The following is a 20,382-nucleotide window of genomic DNA, read 5'->3' on the forward strand; positions in this document are numbered from 1 at the left end:
ATATCTATCGTTAAATTTGAATACAATTATTTAGCAGTGGCGCTAGTGAGTGAGCACGTTGGTGGGCTCTTAATACAAATCAAAGATCTTTATTTCGTCAGGTGACATGGTGACAACCAAAACTGACTATCACAAGTTAACCCTGACCATCCATAGTGAACCCTATTTGTACCAAAATAAGGTTAATTTTTGCTGAATTATTCAGAATCAGAATCAGAATGCTTTATTTGTAAAACATAGGTATACATGGGTCTTAGGTGTACATTGAACACTATGTTTTGCCGGTTGGCATACAAATGTCAAAGAGAACGAGAATCTAAATAATATTGAAATGCACATAATGTTATCTTATAAAATAAATAAATTACAATTAAAATTAGCATTAAATTACATTTAAAATTAAAATACAATTTTATTAATATACAGTTCAAACACAATTAAAATATATCATCAGTCATGACAGAGTCAAGGACGCGCAAGTATATCACACCGCGAATAATGAACAATTTATCAATAGAAGACGAGTGTGCTAGTAAAAACATCTTTAAATCAAAAATTAAGAAGTTGCTATTGGGTACAACGCATGACTAAATATATAAGATAGGTAAATATTGTATATAAATAAATATCCATTATTGCACCAAAATAATACATTTTACATACATGTAAAACTACCAATAAATTCTTAAACCTACAACTTACACTTTGTTAATGTTATATAAAAGTATTAACCTTAGTAATATAAGTTAATCATTAAATTTAGATTAAGGTACTAACATTGAAAATGAGTGCACCATTTCGCCGTTAAACGCAAGTTTGGCGAAACTTGTATAAGTTTAAAATGTGTTATACTTTTTTGAAAATAAATTAAAAAAAAAAAAAAAAAATGGTTATAAATATTATAATTAATGTTTATGTCATATGTCGTAGTCATCTAGGTATTCTTTTATGGAGTAATGCTTAATTTACTAGGAATTTGAAAAGTTCTTTTTTAAATATATGTACGTCCTGTAGTTATTATTTTTTTGTCATTCGCTTTGGCTGTCATCTGACGATTTATGAAATGATGGTTTTTAGTTTACCATCATGCATTTTAACTAAATTGGTGTCTGTTACCAGGTGGCGCAACTACGGAAAGAATCTCGCAAGAATGCCAATATCATTAGGTCTCTAGAAGCTGAAACAAAATTAAAGGAACAGGTGAATGAAATTATTATTTGTAGATAAAACTCTGGATTATGTTTTGTGTATAAAATAACAATATAAGCACTACAATGTGTTCTAATAAGCCAGTTTCCGAAACAGTCAGTCCAGATCTTAAAAACGTCAAAAAGATTTGTTACACCCAACATGTGACGTTACAGTAAATACACCTACTTAATACATAATGTAAAAATATTTTGACCTGGGTTCATCAGTGGATTTTAGGGTTCCGTACCCAAAGGGTAAAAACGGGACCCTATTACTAAGACTCCGCTGTCCGTCTGTCTGTCTATCTGTTCGTCTGTCACCAGTATCTCATCAACCGTGATAGCTAGACAGTTTGAAATTTTCACAGATGATGTATTTCGGTTGCCGCTATAACAATAAATTCTAAAAACATAATAAAATTAATATTTAAGTGGGGCTCTCGTACAACAAACGTGATTTTTTGCGTAATGGTACGGAACCTTTCGTGCGCGAGTCCGACTCGCACTTGGCCGGGTTTTTTTATGAGAGACGGGTTTTTTACAGATGAATGCATATTTAATAAGTATCAGGTGTACCAGAGAACTGATCGAGTTTTAATATATTTTTGATTTTGTAGGTATTAAAACGGAAGCAAGAAGAGGTATCAATACTCCGACGGGGCCATCGCGACAAGCTTAGCAGCCGAGCAGCGGGAAGACTTCGCGGTACGCTTTTACATTTATTAATGTATCTTATTTCTTGTAGAAAATACTAAGGGCCAGTTACACCAACTACAGTTAACAGACTGATTAACGTCACGCAATAGAGATCTATGAAACTTCTCATGCCATAAAATTTAGCGAACGCGAAGGTGATAGACGGTTTGGTGCAACGGAACTAAGAGGGACTCTTATCTTTTATTCTTTTTTTTCTTACCTTAGTCTTCATTATATTGCTGAGTTAATTTGTATTTTAGTTACTCCCAAATTATCCTTATCAGGTATCATTTGTATTTTTTTTATTTTATTATTATAATCTGATCGGCGATTGGCCCTAGTCACACCTGATGGAAAGTGAAGACAGGGCCTAAGATGGAGCTCACCGGTTCAGTAACAGCCTATTCACTCTTGTTTTAAAGAGACCGAGGTCATATTGATTCCTTAGCCATCCATTCGCTCTGTTCACATATGTGGCTGCGTTAGTGCGTAACCTTAGTATAGTATAGTAGACAGTTGAAATTTTCACAGATGATGTATTGTTTCTGTTGCCGCTATAACAACAAATACTAATAAATAACAGAATAAAATGAATATTTAAGTGGGGCTCCCATACAACAAACGTGATTTTTTTGCCTTTTTTTTGCGCAATGGTACAAAACCCTTCGTGCGTGAGCCCGACTCGCACTTGGCCGGTTTTTTACCCTTTGGGTACGGAACCCTAACTAGGAGGCTGTAATAAATGAACACGGCGACGGCGGCCACCAATAATGAAGTCTATTTCCTCCAGGCAACCGCTCGCGCACCTCCTACCGCGAGGCCTGGGCCCGGCTCGAGGCCTGGCTCTCCCGCGCCTGCGCCGCGCGCTCCACCCTCGGCGACCTTGAGAGCGCGCTGGAGAGGCACCTTAAGCAACGGGAACGGGCCAATCAGGAGGGAGACGGACCCTTGTTGGAGTATTTGAAGGGAGCCATAGCTGATACGCATCATCAGATCATGCAGATAGAGGTATGTGTTAAAGATTTTGAACTTTGTTACTATAGGGATAAGTCACATCACATTTGACCTTGAGAGCGCGTTGGAAATGCACCTTAAACAAAGAGAACGGACCGATCAGGAGATGGACCTTTACTGGAGTATCTGAAGGGCGCCATAGCTGATACGTCATGGGATCATGCAGATACAAGTAAGTGTAAAGGATTTTAAACCTTTTATCTGTAGGTTTAAGTCACAACACGCACAGCCCTCGGCGACCTTGAGAGCGCACTGGAAAGGCACCTTTAACAACGGGAGCGGGCCAATCAGGAAGGAGATGGACCTTCACTTGAGTATTTGAAGCGTGCTATTGCTGATACGCTAAATTAAGTTACTGTTGGCAAATTTACTACTGAAATTATTTTTCACAGGAAGAAAACGACGAGAACGAGCTCCCCCGCCTACTAGAACAGATCGATTGCGCGGAAGCGGGCCGCTACGCGCTCTCGCGGTTGGCGGGCCTGGCGCTCCAGTACGCGCACGACACCACCCGCCACCAGCAGGCGCTAGCCGATGCAAGAGCACAAGTCGCACAGGCAAGTTGAAACCCTACTGTTTAGGCAATAAAGTCGAATTCCTGAGAAGGCGTTCGTGAAGTAAAGCTCACTCGTTTGTCCGCTAGATGTCGCTGTACCGGTCTAGGCAGTGCGGCGACACTAGGGAATGCAAACCGGTTTTTATTTGTAAGAAATTTCGGTTAATAACCGGTTTTCCATGCAATTAAAACCGGTTTTCATTCCCTAGGCGACACTCCTCCTTTCGGGCATTCTCGGTTCCGTTCGGCTCAGCGTTGCTCCGAGCAATTATTAGGGTTGGCAAAACTTGACGTCCGTTTGCGTGCCACAAATAAGATAATGACTCTAATTTTGACAATCCTAAATAGCCGAAAGGGATAGTGCCATACATTAGAAAGGGACAGCCGTATTGTGATCTAAAAAATGCGTTTTTTTTTTAAACTGCTGGCTGAACTCAATGCACCTTAATAAAAACTTGTCATTTAGCCTATTCAATCGATCCATCAAATACCGCAATATACCAAAACACGCATACAAAGTTTCGCACCAATTGAGTCCTTATGAAATTAGGACTTTTAGAGCTTTAGTTGCCTATGTTTTGGTCGCCGAGAGACCAAATCGACAGAGCGTAACGGCTCTTATGAGTGAACTTTCAATTTGTTTTTGTGATAATAATGTTTCGTAAAACTTGAGTTTCAAGGTTTGCCAGCGAGCTATGGAGCGTAGTATATTAGGTGTTCGTAGAACTGATCGAATCAGAAACACGGAACTACGCTCCTGAACTAGAGTTGCAGATGCGTAGGCGTCAAGACCGCTAAGCTTAAGTGGGACTGGGCAGGACATGTCTGTCGCATGCACCCGGAAAGGTGGGCCAAAATGGTTATTGAGTGGGACCCACGGAGCACCATAGACGGTGCAGGCCGGGGTTCAGGCAGACCAAAAAGGAGATGGCGGGACGACTTGGACGCATTCTACCCCAAATGGTGAGAAAATGCCGATGACAGGGTCGAGTGGAGAAAACGAGGGGAGGCCTTTGCCCAGCAGTGGGACACCAAAGTAGACTAAAAAAAAAAATGTTTCGTAAAGAACTTTGATGTTCTTTTTGCAGATGGAAGAAAGCGCAGAGCGAGCGGCAGCAGCGATGCGGGCGGTCGGCGACCAGAACCTGAACCCGTGGGGCATGGGGGCCGGCGCGCTTGCTGCCATGCTGGCCCGCGTGTCCTCCGGCACTAGCACAAGATCCGTGTCGCCAGTGGACGGGTGAGTGTATGAGTTAGAGCGTTTTCACAATGTCCGATCCGATATCGGATGTCGGAAGGAAGTAAAATGTAAGATATATGTGTTTCTCTGTAATTATTTATGCATTTACTAAATAATTATTACTAAAAAAAAAACCGGCCAAGTGCGAGTCGGACTCGCACACGAAGGGTTCTGTACCATTACGCAAAAAGCAGCGAAAAAATCACGTTTATTGTATGGAAGCCCCACTTAAATATTTATTTTATTCTGTTTTTAGTATTTGCTGTTATAGCGGCAACAGAAATACATCATCTGTGAAAATTTCAACTGTCTAGCTATCACGGTTCGTGAGATACAGCCTGGTGACAGACAGACGGACAGCGGAGTCTTAGTAATAGGGTCCCGTTTTTACCCTTTGGGTACGGAACCCTAAAACGATAAATGACGCAAAAAAGCCGGACTTAATGCCAGTGGCACTTTCCTGCAGCTGTTTTCGTCATAGGCGCCTTCCGACATCCGATATCGGAAAGGCGCTTCCCATAAATTCAGCCATATCGGAGCCCCCCGTCAGCTGTTATATAGCTTGTTGTAGTGTGCGTGACCGCTAAAGACGGCGTCCGAGCGCGCCCCCGCGGCCTGACTACGCGGATGTAGAATCCTACATCCGATATCGGATCGGACAATGTGAAAACGCTCTAAAGGCCATAATATTAAGGCTCGTCTCTGTACGTTTAGGCTGGTTATATTCGAGTCAACGTATGTGTCCGCTGTCCAAAGCGATGCGGATGATTATAACACAGGTATAATGGACGTAGTGAATCGAAAAGAAAGGCATTTTTGCGGGTACAAAAAAAAATTTCAATATAATTTTAATAGGGGATATTACTGCAATGTTCTGCCACCAGAGTGCAGTACTAGACTTTTTAATAAACCATAGAGTAACTTATACATACTGTGCCTTTAACAGGTTTTTGACAAGTTTTCGGGGATAATAAAATATGACATTGATGCATCAAGGCGGTTTGTTTACAGAGGACCTACCGGGAAACGCGAACCCGAAATTTCGCCATCTGCCTCTTTATCGCTCGAATTTCGATTTTCTTGTTTCGCGATTGTGGTAGTGGCGCCACCTACGCAGAGTTTCGCGTAATATTCCCTATTGAGTATTGTTCAAGGGCCTGATAATGTACGTGTTCCTGTTTATTATTAAACAATTTTCTTTGTATTAGTTTGTAGTCAACTTTTAACATACTCTTGCAGTTCGTTCCTCGAGCGGCCGGTGGTGACCACGAACGGTGCGCGGGAGTCTCACACGGCGCCCGCGTCGCCGCCAGATGATAATAGGAATTCGCCTTTCCAGCGTAACACGTAAGTATCTGTAGTGTATAAACATGTTGGTACTTATACAAAAAGGTGTGTCCAGAACGAACAACGCTCGTTCGCCATTCGCGAACCGCTCGCGCACTATAATAATACGAGCTTATACAGTATGTCTCTGACCATGGGGCTTTTAATTCAGGGCTCGATACTACTCGCTAAACTGAGCTACTTTTATTATGGGACCTTATATAATAACATATAAGATAAGGTTCGCAATGAACATGTACGCGGCTCGTTCAAGGTAGCGCCTATTACCGAAAAACTCAAAGAGAGTAGATTGAGGTGGTATGGGCACGTTATGCGAAGGGACGAAAACTACACAGTAAGGAAGGCTATGAACATCCCAAGCAACCCCAGGGGAAGAGGCAGAAGACCAGCAACCTGGTGGTCCAATGTCGAAAAAGAGATGAGGACACAAAACCTGACAACACAGACAACCCAGGATAGATTGTCCTGGCGCCGACGTACGAGGAGGCCCGACCCCTAACCTAACCTGGGAAATGGGCTGGACAAAGAAGAAGATATAATAACATTCCACAAATTTTTATTAATGGTATTAGTCGATCCAGTTTGTTTTGAGGATCAAATGTCTGTATGGGACCCATTGTCTTAAAGCAATAACAAAATGACAAATGATGGTCAAAGTCTGGCACCCGCACTTTACTGACGAAACGCTTCTAACAAATTGGCATTACATCGTGACGTCAACATATAACGTCGCTATTGCTTAGAAGCCGTGGAAAATAAGGAAATTGTGATTTTGTCGGTGAAATATTGCGTTTATGTATATTGTTGCCATATAATATATTTTTTAATTAAATGTAAGAAATCGAATCGTACCATTATTTTTTTCCTATTTGGAAGTTTTTTTTTAAAACAAGTATTTATTTAATATTGTCTTCGGTTACCGCGATAGTTACTCATGAAATAAAACTATGAAAACTACTTTTGGTATGTGGGTATTTTTGCACTTTGTAATTTTTCCTCAGTCACCCGTTGACCACGAACGCTGTAAAGGGTTCGAAACGTCGGGATGTATTATAAATTCAATATACGCGATATAATTCGTTTTTATAGTTTTATTTCATAAGTATTTATTTATTATTCCCATATATTTTTTATGTTTCCAATTTATTGTGATAAATTGCTCATTTTCTATCTATTTAGTTAGATTTAGTTATAAGATTCAACATGTGGAAACAACCCTACCGTATTTGCAATTGTACAAAACTGTAATTTGTTTAAAATGTCCACAGATAATAGTAGTTGGGTTTGCCCCATAGCCGCCAGGCGTTACAATCATATACGCAGACAATAATATTTGTAAACCTTTTTTTTTATTATTTATGCAATGTGGAATCTAAAACAAATTTAAACTATTCCTTTTTCTAACAGAGTCCGCCGAGGATCAGTGCGTCTTCGAGACCTAGGCGTATATGGCAGTGAAAACACTGAATTAGACGTCATGACACAATCGTTATACGAGCCTGTGTCCCCAAAGCCCGTACCGCTAAGTCGCGTCCCTAGTGCGCCGGGCAGCTTGAGGTAAATTGCACTTTATGTCTAACTATTTAGAGTCGATTTTACAACGTTACCATACAGGTACATTTATCGATCGAGCCCTAAGGCTCTATAACGGAACCCAGTGCGTCATCTTGACTTAAATTACATCTTATGGAGTTACACGACAGGAAAATCTACTATTCTTTATATCATATACATACATTGATCGAAAGTATTATAAAATCCCATCATGACTTAACCTCGTAAGACTCATCATTTAGTTTTGTTTTAATTTGAACCTTGTTCTATAAGTAAATTGGAACGAATTTCGTTTGTTTTACAACGCAGTGAAACAAAAGAAATGCTACTCTATTTGTTTCATCAAAAGGGTCAAATTAGATTGCAATGGATATGTACATTTAAATGTATAATTAGACTCACGAGGTTAAAAATAATAATAATAATACAGTATAAAATATTTTACGCAGCGATACAATTGCAAATGAATCGCGTCCGAAGCGTGCCACTTTAAGGTAAACTGTATCTTTACGCCATGAATTTAAAGCTTAAATTTCAATGTCAAGCACTATTTGTATTTTCAATTATGGCATTTTTAGACCACCTAGTTTGTGTCAATTAATTGTATCTACTGTCTTAATTGTTTAGTGTACACAGACATAATCGTCTTTTAAAATATTTGTTAGTAGGTTAGTACATAAGTTTAAAATTGAACCACATTTATATGTGTATACGTTCCACTTTCGCATAAACGTTCTCTGTCCACACACTGTGACGTCACGCACATTTCCAGAGGGCTGCAGCCAATCGCGTCGCCGCTCACGTCACGGCGGGCCCCGCCCCCCGAGAGCCCTCGTCCAATCAGGAGGCAGCACAGCTTAGCCAAGCCGGCGTCATTGTACGTATCGTATTTTTTATTGTAACTCTCGTAGCGCAATTTTGTTATGGAACTGCAGTGGCTGTTATATTTGGCTGTGTATTTTTTATTTGGTATTTTAATTCGTTCTTATCATAGACATCGGAATGCTAAGACGCGTAAAGTAAGACGACGAAATAATCCGCTATTTTCGCAGCTAAAGTTGATAATGAGATTGTCGAGCGCTAATATTGTATGTACACACTCGTCGAGAGACCCCGAGACAGGCCGGGAACGAGTGTGTACATGCTGCTCTCTTCTTGTCTCGCTCGTCCTTGTCTCGTCTCGCACTTTTCCGATTGGATCGGAGCGGTGCCGAGACTGCGAAAGGCTCTCGACGAATGTATACAGCCGACATTACAGTTCATTAATTACAAAACGTATGGTGCACTACAACGCCATCTTATTCACTGTTACATAATTTTAATACGCGTGTTAGTATTATTTTGTCTACTTGAACAATGGATGGATATAGAAATAGATCAAATTACGCGATGGTAAATATTAATATCATTTTTTTATATTGGCTATTCCAGTTCTATAGAAGAATTAAGCTACGGAATGAAACGATTCATAAAATTAATTTGGTCCACTTTGCCAACTGTAACGCCAAGCATTTCAGTACTATTGTCTACAGCTTAACATTGGTGAACTTTATTGCAAATTAATATTATAATACAATCGAATTTTAACTATCGTGAGACATACTAACATTAAACTAAATTTACGGTTTAAATTACGGTGTTTTTAGTCACTCGCGCGACATGTTTCCGAGAGCCTAGGTCTCCTTTCTCAAGCACTAACCGTGCGAGCAGCGTTCACGACGGCCGTGCTTCGCGTACTGCTGCGCGCCGCGTCGCACACTGCGCGCGCGCTGAGAGAGCCGGTTGGGGGAAACATGTCGCGCGAGTGACTAAAAACACGTTAGTTTAAATTAAACCTAAATTTAGTTTAATGATGTTTTGCTGTTACAATTTGCAATGTTGGGCAAAGTGCGAAAAGGGCTTAAAATATAGCAGGAACATGTCGCTTGGTAACTGTTGCGTACTTCTTTAAAATACTACTAGGTATACTTTTGTTCTATGTACTATATTTAGCAATTTTATAGAAATAATAACGAGACAAAAGAATATGACGTGTTTTTAATAGCCAACTTTTTGTAGTATAACTAAAGTTATGATCAAAATAAATTGTCAAACCTTAATATTAACAATTAGCCTCATGCATGAAGTTTATATTTGAACGAAATATGTTTTATTCGGATGTTTGTTACCGTTATATCATGTTACAAATGCATTTCCGTTTTTAAATTACCATTTAATTACTTAAAATTATAAATAAAAAGCACAAAAAATTTGCCCGCGAAAAGCTAGTGAGCGAAACGCTCGAAACGCCACGTGACGTCACGCGTTCGACAGATTAGTGTCATTGACGTGTGACGTCATCACGCTCGGTCGAATTCGCGCCAAAAATTATGAGCGTTTCAACCGCTCAAAAATTTTCAACATTTTAAATATTTTTTAATAAAATAATGTTAAGGTTTACAAAAGTATTTTTATCATTTCCAACTATATAAATTATGAATCCAAAAATAAAAATAAATTCATGCATGGAGCTAATTTAGCTACCGAATAATACCTACACATTTTAATGTTCTTGACAAAAACGTCACTTTCTAACACTAAATGGCTATATTGGAATGATAGTTCACAAACACGACAATTTACTGCGATAGTTACCAAGTTTGTATTATATGTGTACAGTAAGCATCAAATTGATAGTGACGGCCAAAGTCGCCAAATATATCGGAACACATCATTATTACCAAAGATAGATATAACTCCGTAATAGATGGATACAGTCTAAGGAAAAAATGTGCCTCGAAAATCAAGAAAATTTGATTCTCGATCAGATGACGCCACTAGTTTTGGCCTACTCTTGTATAGAGGGCGTTGAAGGTTTCGTTTGTTATTTATAATTTTAACGCATATCAGTGAAAGAACATGGGTCAAAATCATATAAAAATAATTAATGCAAATAAAAAAAAATATTTATCCATATTTAAATACATTTTAACGTATTTTTATAAATTTTCATTTTTAGTTTTAAAGTGTGTCGATAGATGAGTTTACAGTGATTACAAAATTTACTATGACAGTACCGCTCTATCTTATTATATCCTCTTTGTTATTACATAACAACACATACTAACATAGTTTTTAGGTTTTAGTTTGTAGAATACTAACAAAATGGATCTTGTTATCTAAATAAATAAACGTTTATTATTATTTCTATGATGGTAACGTAACAGAGGTGTGTTACGATCTATTTGGCCACGTTGGCCGTCACTATATATATCCCCTCGAGCGGCAAAGAAATATTTTGAATTTTCGCGCCGTGCGGCGCGCAGTCGCCAGGGCACGTGTTTTCCATATTATCAAAGATAACTCCGTAATAGATGGATACAGTCTAAGGAAAAAACGTGCCTCGAAAATCAAGAAAATTTGATTCTCGTTCAGAGGGCGCTACTAGTTTTGGCCTACAGTCGTATAGATGGCGTTGACGGTTTCGTTTGTTATTTAACAATTTTAACGCATATCAGTGAAAGAACATGGGTCAAAATCATAAAAATTATTAATGCAAATAAAAAAAAATCATTTATCTATATTTAAATACATTCTATCGTATTTTTATAAATCTTCATTTTTAGTTTTAAAGTGTGTTGACAGATGGCAGTGAATTTACTGGGGTTACAAAATTTACTATGACAGTACCGCTCTAGTATAAGTTACTCTATGATATTATTAATGGCGGCCCGCCGCACGCGCGGTTGTCAGAGAGCGTCCCATTCGAGGTAGCTTGCCGCCCGAGGGGATATGATACTGATTGTACCTTATTGCTGGTCATGTAGTATGCATGTTAGTCTGTCTCTCGGACACCTGTGTGCATGATACACTGCTTGGGTATATGAGCTATGTAATGTAATATGGGTGCCGATTTCTACATGCGCCTCGTATGTTTTTATGTCAAGACTTTTTAAAACATTAACATTTCTTTTATCATATACATTGTAGAATAATACATATCTTGCTTATGAGCATGAATTATCGAAAATATTGTTTAGTAAAAGTACTAACAATACATACGTATATCTACCTATATAAAGCATTATTATTGGAATTTACTTATGCTATTAGAGTCGGCAATGAGAAAGATTTGAGTCATTATACTAGTATTTAAAGTTGTACTATTATTAAAAACTGTAAAAGATGTCATATATTAAAGAAAACCCTATTACTAAGACTCCGCTGTCCGTCTGTCTGTCACCAGGCTGTATCTCATGAACCGTGATAGCTAGACAGTTGAAATTTTCACAGATGATGTATTTCTGTTGCCGCTATAACAACAAATACTAAAAACAGAATAATATAAATATTTAAATGGGGCTCCCATACAACAAACGTGATTTTTTTGCTGTTTTTTTTTCGTAATGGTACGGAACCCTTCGTGCGCGAGTCCGACTCGCACTTGGCCGGTTTTTTAATGTTATTTTTACTCAGTATCACGAGCTCTTTTGATCCTAATAGGAAAAAAGTGTCCCTAAATATCCATGTCTACATGTTTTGTTCTTTCCATCCCGTTAACGTTAAGCAGTTTACAAAAAGTGGTAGCGGAATGGAATAGTTATTTACGATACAAGTGCGGAAAAGAGGAAATTCGAAACGAGTGGCGATAAATTAAAACACGACCGCAGGGAGTGTTTTAAATCGACACGAGTTGCGAATTACCTTTTCGCACGTGTATCTTACAACGTTTTACAGTACATATGGCTCTTTAAACTTTCGACATATGCACGAAAAGTGCTCATTCCCGCACTAGTGCGAAAAAGTAGCACCATATGTACTGTAAAATAAATTAACGCACTTTTTTCTCCTATTAGGCTCGAAAGAGCTTGTGATTCTTAGTAGAAATAACATAACATAAAAATATCCAAATTAAATTAAATGCTGTTAAAATAAATTGGCCCACTTATGAGGTTATGTTTATAATATTGCAAAAAGAAATGACATGAAGACATAACTGGCGAATAGTGTTTAAAGTATTTATATTCACACAAGGATGACACTTTTCCGATGCTGAAGCTAGAGCTAGTAAAAAAAAATGCTAGAAGTCAAAGTATAAATTCACTCTAAAATTAGAAGTGCTGAGATGTACTCTAGGAACAACGAAAACTACCGACTTATACACAGATCAACATTTTAAAATTGAAAGGAAGATCTTTTTATTTTCTGGTACTTATAAAATAATTAAATAAATAAGTATATAAATATTTGGGGATCTTTGATTTTTCAGTCGTCGTTAAAGACTTTTGTCTCTTACGGTCTCCCCAAATATTTCGACGCGGAATCGGCTAAGCCGATAGAAAAAAAACCTTTATTACTACACAATAAGAGCGAAAAAGGCGTCGGCGCGTCGGCAGGCGCCGGCCGACGCGAGCCGAGCCGAATGACGACTTTTTCGCCCTTATTGCGCAGACATAAAGGTTTTTTCTATCGGCTTTTGCCGAATCCGCGTAAGATATATGTAGGGAGACCCTTACTCTTTGTAATAAGGCGAAAAATGTAAACACATCTTTGACATCAACTGTAAATAGGTACCTACTTTTAAGATCCATAAGGAATAAACTTTAGAAGATTTTTTAGTTTCTAGTAGATTCTAAGTCATTTAATTGAATTATGTAAACATTTTTCGAGAATAATTATTGGTCTGTTTTCGTATTTCAAATAGGTACCTCAGCACTTTCGCTTGAACCGAGGTTTGGGTTACAATACAATATATCACGATCGTGCGTTCAATAATTTAAGTAACAAACAGTATGTTTCTAAGTCTTCTTATAAAATTAATTTGTGTATATATGTAGGTATACTCAATTTTAACCACCATACTTTGAACGCACGATCGTATGTTACCGTGGTGGTCGGGTAAACTGGGTGAAGTTGGCACGGGGCTCAAGCGTGTGCTTGCTTGCAGCCTGCTGACCGACCTGAACATAGTCGAGGACTGAGGACCGGCACAGAAGACGCACGTAGCAAAATGTACATATGTGTTAACCGCGCTGCATGACGTTGCTTACACACACTTATTTCTGTTTGGTGTAAAATAATTCACTTACAGATGTAGTGAACAAGTTTTTGTCATCGTTTTTTCTCGGAAACGTTCGTATTTGTCATGCTACTTCAGTCAACCTCAGTATCAGTACTGAGACTGACTGAAAAAGCATAACACGTCCGTGCGTTTCCGTGAAAATACGATGGTAAAAGATTTTACAGTACATATGGTGCTACTTTCTCGCACTAGTGCGTCAAATAGCACTTTTCGTGCATATGTCGAAAGTTTAAAGGGCCATATGTACTGTAAAACGTTGTACGATACACGTGCGAATAGGTAATTCGCAACTCGTGTCGATTTAAAACACTCCCTGCGGTCGTGTTTTAATTTATCGCCACTCGTTTCGAATTTCCTCTTTTCCGCACTTGTATCGTAAATAACTATTTCAGTACATCTGTAACCTCACAACTGGTCCGTGATTCAAGTTTATTTGTCTAATACGTAGGGTAATACATGGTGGGTGTACATATTAGAATAATAAAAAATTAGAGCGATAGATATTATGACTAAAGTCTCTTTTCAAGGTAGACAGTTAAATTAATTTGTTTTTGGAGAGAGGGGTTTATATAATATAAAATAAATTGTAATCGTTTATACTAGTCTAAAAGAGAGAATAAAGGTAATTTATGTTTTTAAAACAATGACTAATGTCTGGGACGTAAAGCACCGTAAGAAGAGGCCACGCATACAACGGTATGTTGTACCTTAAACTGTCAGTGCCATTATATTATAAATAAATAATTCTTAACTCCATCCCTTTTTACCCGTATGTGAGGGTGATTTTCGTACCTCCTACCATCTCTCCTACATGAAGTACCTTGGCTATATTATTCATTCATGTTTTTACCAAAATAAGATGGGAACCAGTGTAATGTGCAGGCAACGTATTTTGCAGATATGTTAATATTAGTCTTACTAATCAACCCAAAGGAGAATTGTATAGCTTGAAGCGTAAATATTGCATTTTCTTTGTTGTAATATAGTTTAGTAGCCAATTTCCATCTACGCCTGCTAGAATTAAGGATACTAAAAGCTTTAACTTTTCATTAATTTTCGCTGTAAAACTTTGTACAGGTGACAATTAGCCAGTGTAAATGATAATAAGATAATTTTTCCATTTTAAATTTACAAATTTTGATCATTAATCGTTCAATTTATGGCTATTTACTAAAAGTTCTAATAGATTTAATTGATGATGACAAGATTGTACAAAAAATCACTCGAATCATAATTATTTAAAATAAGAATTAGCTACTCGTAACTAAGCTAACATTATTAATTGATGTTTTTGAGAAACCTTTAAATCTTAGCTTTATTCATTTAGTAGCAACACAATTGCTATATTTTTTCGAAATAGTTATTTTTGATCCAATACTCACGCAGCGTCCAGTATCGTATCGTGAAAGTTATTTTCACTAATGTGGAACTATCGTTTTCTCTTCTTATAATTACATGTTAGATAAAGTCAATGGCGTAGATTGTACATTGGAAACAAGCCGGCGACACACCACAAGGATTAATCGCACAGAATCATACGGGTTTAACTGTGCAGTCCTTTTGCATAGTCTTGTGAAGGTGTGTAAGGCAAATCGTTGCTGTGAAGTGTGGGACGTATAATGACAACACTAGAGTTGAGTATAGAATGAATCTTTATTGGAAAATGTTGGCCTTATATACTAGTGAAACGTATACATGTTTCTTTGTTCGTGTTAATTGAGGCGTAATAATCGAATTAAAATAGTTTTCCTTTGTCTGTGTTCATCGGAGCGTGAATGCTAAATATGGGAGTGTGACGTATCCTCTCAGATGGAAGATAGGTATTGTACAAGGTGTGGCCTACGATGTGAGATAGGTATTGTACAAGGTGTGGCCTACACCACAACTGATTATTTCGTAAAAGTTGCGACTAATCGGTGCGATTATCCACAACTACGCAAAACTGCGCAAAGGACTGCATAGTTAAATCGTTGTGGTGTATAGCTGACTTTATAGAAGTATATAATGTCACAATGTAACCCTAGCTTTAACGAGGTAGCTATGTGTACTATAACTGTAGTAGGTATGTATATATAAACAATAAACAGTTAAAGTAAGCTTGTTTTTGTTTGCATCTTGCATGACGCATCCTTGCATGCTTGATTTTGTACCTTAATATTATACACTGAGAGACTTACATTATTCACAGTTTGTGTTTAAATAGCACTATTTTTGTATTGTTATTGAAAAATCCAGTCTTTAGATTGTTTTCATGCACGTAGCGTAGTGTGTATATTACTTACATAGGTATGTGTATTAATTAGGTATAGTCACTTTATTAGGTTGCACATTTTGTTTAATATAAATAAGACGTTTCTAATGGGATTGGCTGGTCGAAATAATTAGCAGATGGCGCCAGCATAGCTTGCCCTGTCAATCCCGATAATTGTGTCAAATTTTTGTTTTTTTAATGCACTGGATGCCAGCCCTTAAGCCAAATCTCATAGAAAAAGGGGCAAGCTATGATGGCGCCATCTCTGCAAACCTTTGACAGTTGCCAATCCCATTCTATGAGTAGGTATATCAAAAGTAAAAGCCTCTACATAACATTTTAGTAGTTTTCCTTAAGTAATGAAACGCCTATATTATAATTACGTAAAATTAGTCCGGGGGTAAGTCATTTATGTGTTTTTTTGTTAAATCATACCATGTGTGTCGCTTTTGTTACCAAGATAGCTACATAACATGTCATACCCTTAATGTCATGGCTACTTTTGGTGTTCATTCCCATGTTTTCATTAATTTGTCCGATTTAGGGCTAAGATCCACAAAACAATCAATTCAGTACAAATTCGATCATATTTGGCATATAAATTATTAATTTAAATTTCATTCAATATGTATAATAATTCGGTATTAGGTACTTCATCAAAACAGGACTCATATACACACATCTCATACATTAGATTTGGTTAATATATAAATTATTAACATATTTCGCCAAAATCGTTATTACTCAAGTTCTTCCTCGACTTTTGTCCTTTAAGAATACTCATTTCTGTAAAAGTTACCTTTACCTTAAAGTTTTGCTTACTTGTCTAAAATGTCATTCTATAAAACTTAGTAATACAAATACTGCATTCCTAAGTATAAAGGGATCTACAGACCAAACCAAATACTTGAATACTTTAGAATCAGATGAGACGAGCGAGACCATAAAACGGTGAACAGATCATACGGTTACTTCTGTAGATCCCTTTAAACCCGTGTTCATGTTTACATACCCCATTTTGCTTGCTTCCCTAACGCTTCGACTAACACAGAGAGGCGAGCGGCGACACGCCGCCCGCGTCGCCCGGCGCCACGAGACGAGCACGAGACGACGACGTGTTCCTACGGCTCGCTCCGGCGTCAAATGAAGCACCCATGGGAACAGTCAAGGAAATCGCACCTAAGGTGAGCGTCGAACATCACACTCGTTTACTTTTGTACTAATTTGATGGTGGTGGTGAGATATAAGGTGCTCGCGTCGCTTGCTGCTGTGAGACTTGCACGAGACGACAACGTGGCAGCTCGCTCCGGTGTCAAATGAAGCACCCATGGGAACAGTCAAGGAAATCGCACCTAAGGTGAGCGTCGAACATCACCCTCGTTTACTTTTGTACTAACTTGATGGTGGTGGTGAGATATAAGGTGCTCGCGTCGCTTGCTGCTGTGAGACTTGCACGAGACGACAACGTGGCAGATCGCTCCGGTGTCAAATGAAGCACCCATGGGAACAGTCAAGGAAATCGCACCTAAGGTGAGCGTCGAACATCACCCTCGTTTACTTTTGTACTAACTTGATGGTGGTGGTGAGATATAAGGTGCTCGCGTCGCTTGCTGCTGTGAGACTTGCACGAGACGACAACGTGGCAGCTCGCTCCGGTGTCAAATGAAGCACCCATGGGAACAGTCAAGGAGATCGCACCTAAGGTAAGCATTGAAAACCACCCTGATTTACTTTTGTACTAACTTAGTAGAGATAGAGTTGGTGGTGAGATGTAAGGTGCTCGAGTCGTCCGGCGCTGCGAGACGGGCACGAGACGACGACGTGTTTCTACGACTAGTTTCGGCGTCAAATGGGATGGGAGCAGTCAAGGAAATCGCACCTAAGGTGAGCATCGAACACCACTCTGATCTACTTTTGTACTAAGTTCGTAAAGATATAGGCTGTGGTGAGATATAAGGTAAGACGACGCACTGGACGACGACGTTGTTTGTGCGGCTGTCGACCGATGATAACAATCAAAGATGGGACAGGACAGCCAAGAAAGAGAGTTAAACGCAGTCTGCGTCGCCTTGTCCTGCAAGACTAGCTCGGGTAAGCTGTGAGGCACCTTCACTAGAACTATTTTATATTTATCGCCTCTTAATTGTGCCTCATCAAATTGAATATTCAACTTTTCTAATTTCTCTAGCATTCTTTCTTGTGTTGCTTTCCGGCTAAAATTAAGTTGACAACCATCTTAAATACATGACACATTAATTAACATTAATATATGATTTTTCTACAGCGAGTCAGTGGCGGTACCGGTGCGTGGTTACAATGCACTCACATAGCGGAAGGCCACGCGGGCGCCGCGCTCTCATTGGCCGTAGCACCCGATATCCTCTATAGTGGAGGCGTCGGTAAGCATTCTCGATATTATATCATAGGTATATGGTTTTTAATCAAACTTATTCGGAATCAATCAATAAGAAAACATTGTCATAAATAATTCATTAAAAATCGATCTTCTTGACGTTTGACGACGGGACTTTTGGCTGGAATGGAACCGACTCTCACAAATAATTTAATTAGCTCCATGCACGATTTTTTTTTGTAAAAATAATTTATATCGTTTGAACACCGGAAAAAATAAAAATACTTTTGTAAACCTTCACATTATTTTATTAAGAATTATTTAAAATGTTGAAAAATTTAAAGCGGTTGAAACGCTCATAATTTTTGGCGCGAATTCGACAGAGCGTGATGACGTCACACGTTGGACGGTCCAACTGACGTTTGCTACTAATGACACTTATGTGAACTAATCTGTCGAACGCGTGATGTCACGTCACGTTTCGCTCACTAGCTTTTCGCGGGCAAACTTGTTATTTATTATTTTAAGCAATTAAATGAGAATTTAATAACGTTAATGTATTTGTAACATGATATGACGGTAGTACTATTAGTTATTCTGTGATAACGGTAACAAACCTGGAGCCTTCCGGAGAAGACAGGCTCTGGACAGGGACTCGTGGAGGAATATGGGAGAGGCCTATGCCAAGGGCAACCAGACAAGACGTCTGCGGAGAAAGGCTAGCAGTAAGTAACGGTAACAAACATCCGAATAAAAAATATTTCGTTCATAAATAAACTTCATGCATTAGGCTAATTGTGGTATGAGTTTGACATGAATGCAATGTTGCCAGATCGCACGATCCGCGGCTGGGACCTTCGCTGCGGCGTGGAGTCGTGGCGCGGCTGGTGCGGCGGCGGCGTGAGCGCGCTGGCGGCGGGCGCGGGCGCGGGCGCCGGGGCCGGGGCCGAGGCCGGGGCCGGCGCGGACTCGCGGCTCGTGCTCGGCGCGGCCGGCGCCGCCGTCAGGCTGTTCGACACCAGGACCCGGACGCCTGTGCATACGCTGTGGTGAGTTTTTTCTTCTTCTTGATGGACTTGAGGGCGGTATTGCCCGTAGCCAATGTCATGTATGGGTAGAAACAAATGCTCTTAGAGCACGACGTTGTTCGGTGGTTGTTGTAGTTGTCTCGTAAAACCGATAGATGGATTTTACGAGAAGCACGTGGACTACCGTTGACTCCGAAATTGTGGTTAAACACGCTTTGAGATTAATTCTCCATTCACTGCGCACTACCACATTAGATTACTGTATAATAAAACTATCGATATTACACTTTAAACAATATTAATGAGCAAAAAACAAAGGAATTAATCACGAGGCTACTAATTAAGATAGCGTTCGAACCGGAGGTCCCTGTGGTGAGTTACAGTACGATCCGCATATAATGACATCGGAAAGTGAACGCGTCATACCAGGGATCGAATACCGGTATATTTTTCATACAAATTAACCGGTATTCGATTTCGGTATCTCGGTTGTTGTATGTATATTTTTCCATTTCATTTAGGTAATCTGATAACTCGTTGTCCTTACCTAAATACCATTCTACAATATCAAAGAAATATTTCAAATGCTACGTGATATTTTGATTTGAAGTTATACCGGTAACGATCCCTGCGTCATACTAAGCGGATGTCTTATAAAGCATAGTGGATTAACTTCTTATTTTTGTTATTTTACCAAATTAATCTCAAATTCCTTTGTGAGAGATGAGTTTTATTAACCTTGTACCGATTATCAACTTGCCACTGAGAATTAAAAGTAAAACAACTTACACGCCACGCTCACCAAACGTTCTCACTGGGATAGATATAGGGACATTGGGGCCACAAAAACCAGCGAATGTGTCAGTATAACCGGACATAATTTCATGAAAATAGGATTTATAGGTAGGTTATCCGACTTTGTCACAAAGAATTTTATATGAAAACCAAACTTCGCACAGTTATTACGTCATAGTAAGCGGTTTCATAATAAACCGATTCCACTATATGTGATATGTAGCCCCTGAGTCAATTTAAAGCGAAGCAGCTGGGTACCAAGTGGTCTAATCAGGGATGAACAACTGAAGTGATAGA

The 20,382-nt window shown here is 38.9% G+C and overlaps 1 protein-coding gene across 1 annotated transcript in view; it reads left to right on the forward strand.

The window, feature by feature from the left end:
- LOC134756190 (kinesin-like protein KIF21A) overlaps window positions 1–20,382 on the forward strand; it is a 103,089-nt gene that overhangs the window by 74,335 nt on the left and 8,372 nt on the right. Inside the window, exons 14-24 of the mRNA XM_063693016.1 lie at window positions 1,120–1,200; window positions 1,808–1,895; window positions 2,677–2,894; window positions 3,293–3,457; window positions 4,545–4,696; window positions 5,936–6,043; window positions 7,451–7,600; window positions 8,370–8,474; window positions 16,961–17,093; window positions 18,194–18,308; window positions 19,095–19,311. Of these exons, the coding sequence (XP_063549086.1) occupies window positions 1,120–1,200; window positions 1,808–1,895; window positions 2,677–2,894; window positions 3,293–3,457; window positions 4,545–4,696; window positions 5,936–6,043; window positions 7,451–7,600; window positions 8,370–8,474; window positions 16,961–17,093; window positions 18,194–18,308; window positions 19,095–19,311 (1,532 nt within the window). The remainder of the gene's footprint in view (window positions 1–1,119; window positions 1,201–1,807; window positions 1,896–2,676; window positions 2,895–3,292; window positions 3,458–4,544; window positions 4,697–5,935; window positions 6,044–7,450; window positions 7,601–8,369; window positions 8,475–16,960; window positions 17,094–18,193; window positions 18,309–19,094; window positions 19,312–20,382) is intronic.

Source organism: Cydia strobilella, chromosome 3, assembly GCF_947568885.1.
Source record: "Cydia strobilella chromosome 3, ilCydStro3.1, whole genome shotgun sequence".
Lineage (NCBI taxonomy): Eukaryota > Metazoa > Arthropoda > Insecta > Lepidoptera > Tortricidae > Cydia > Cydia strobilella.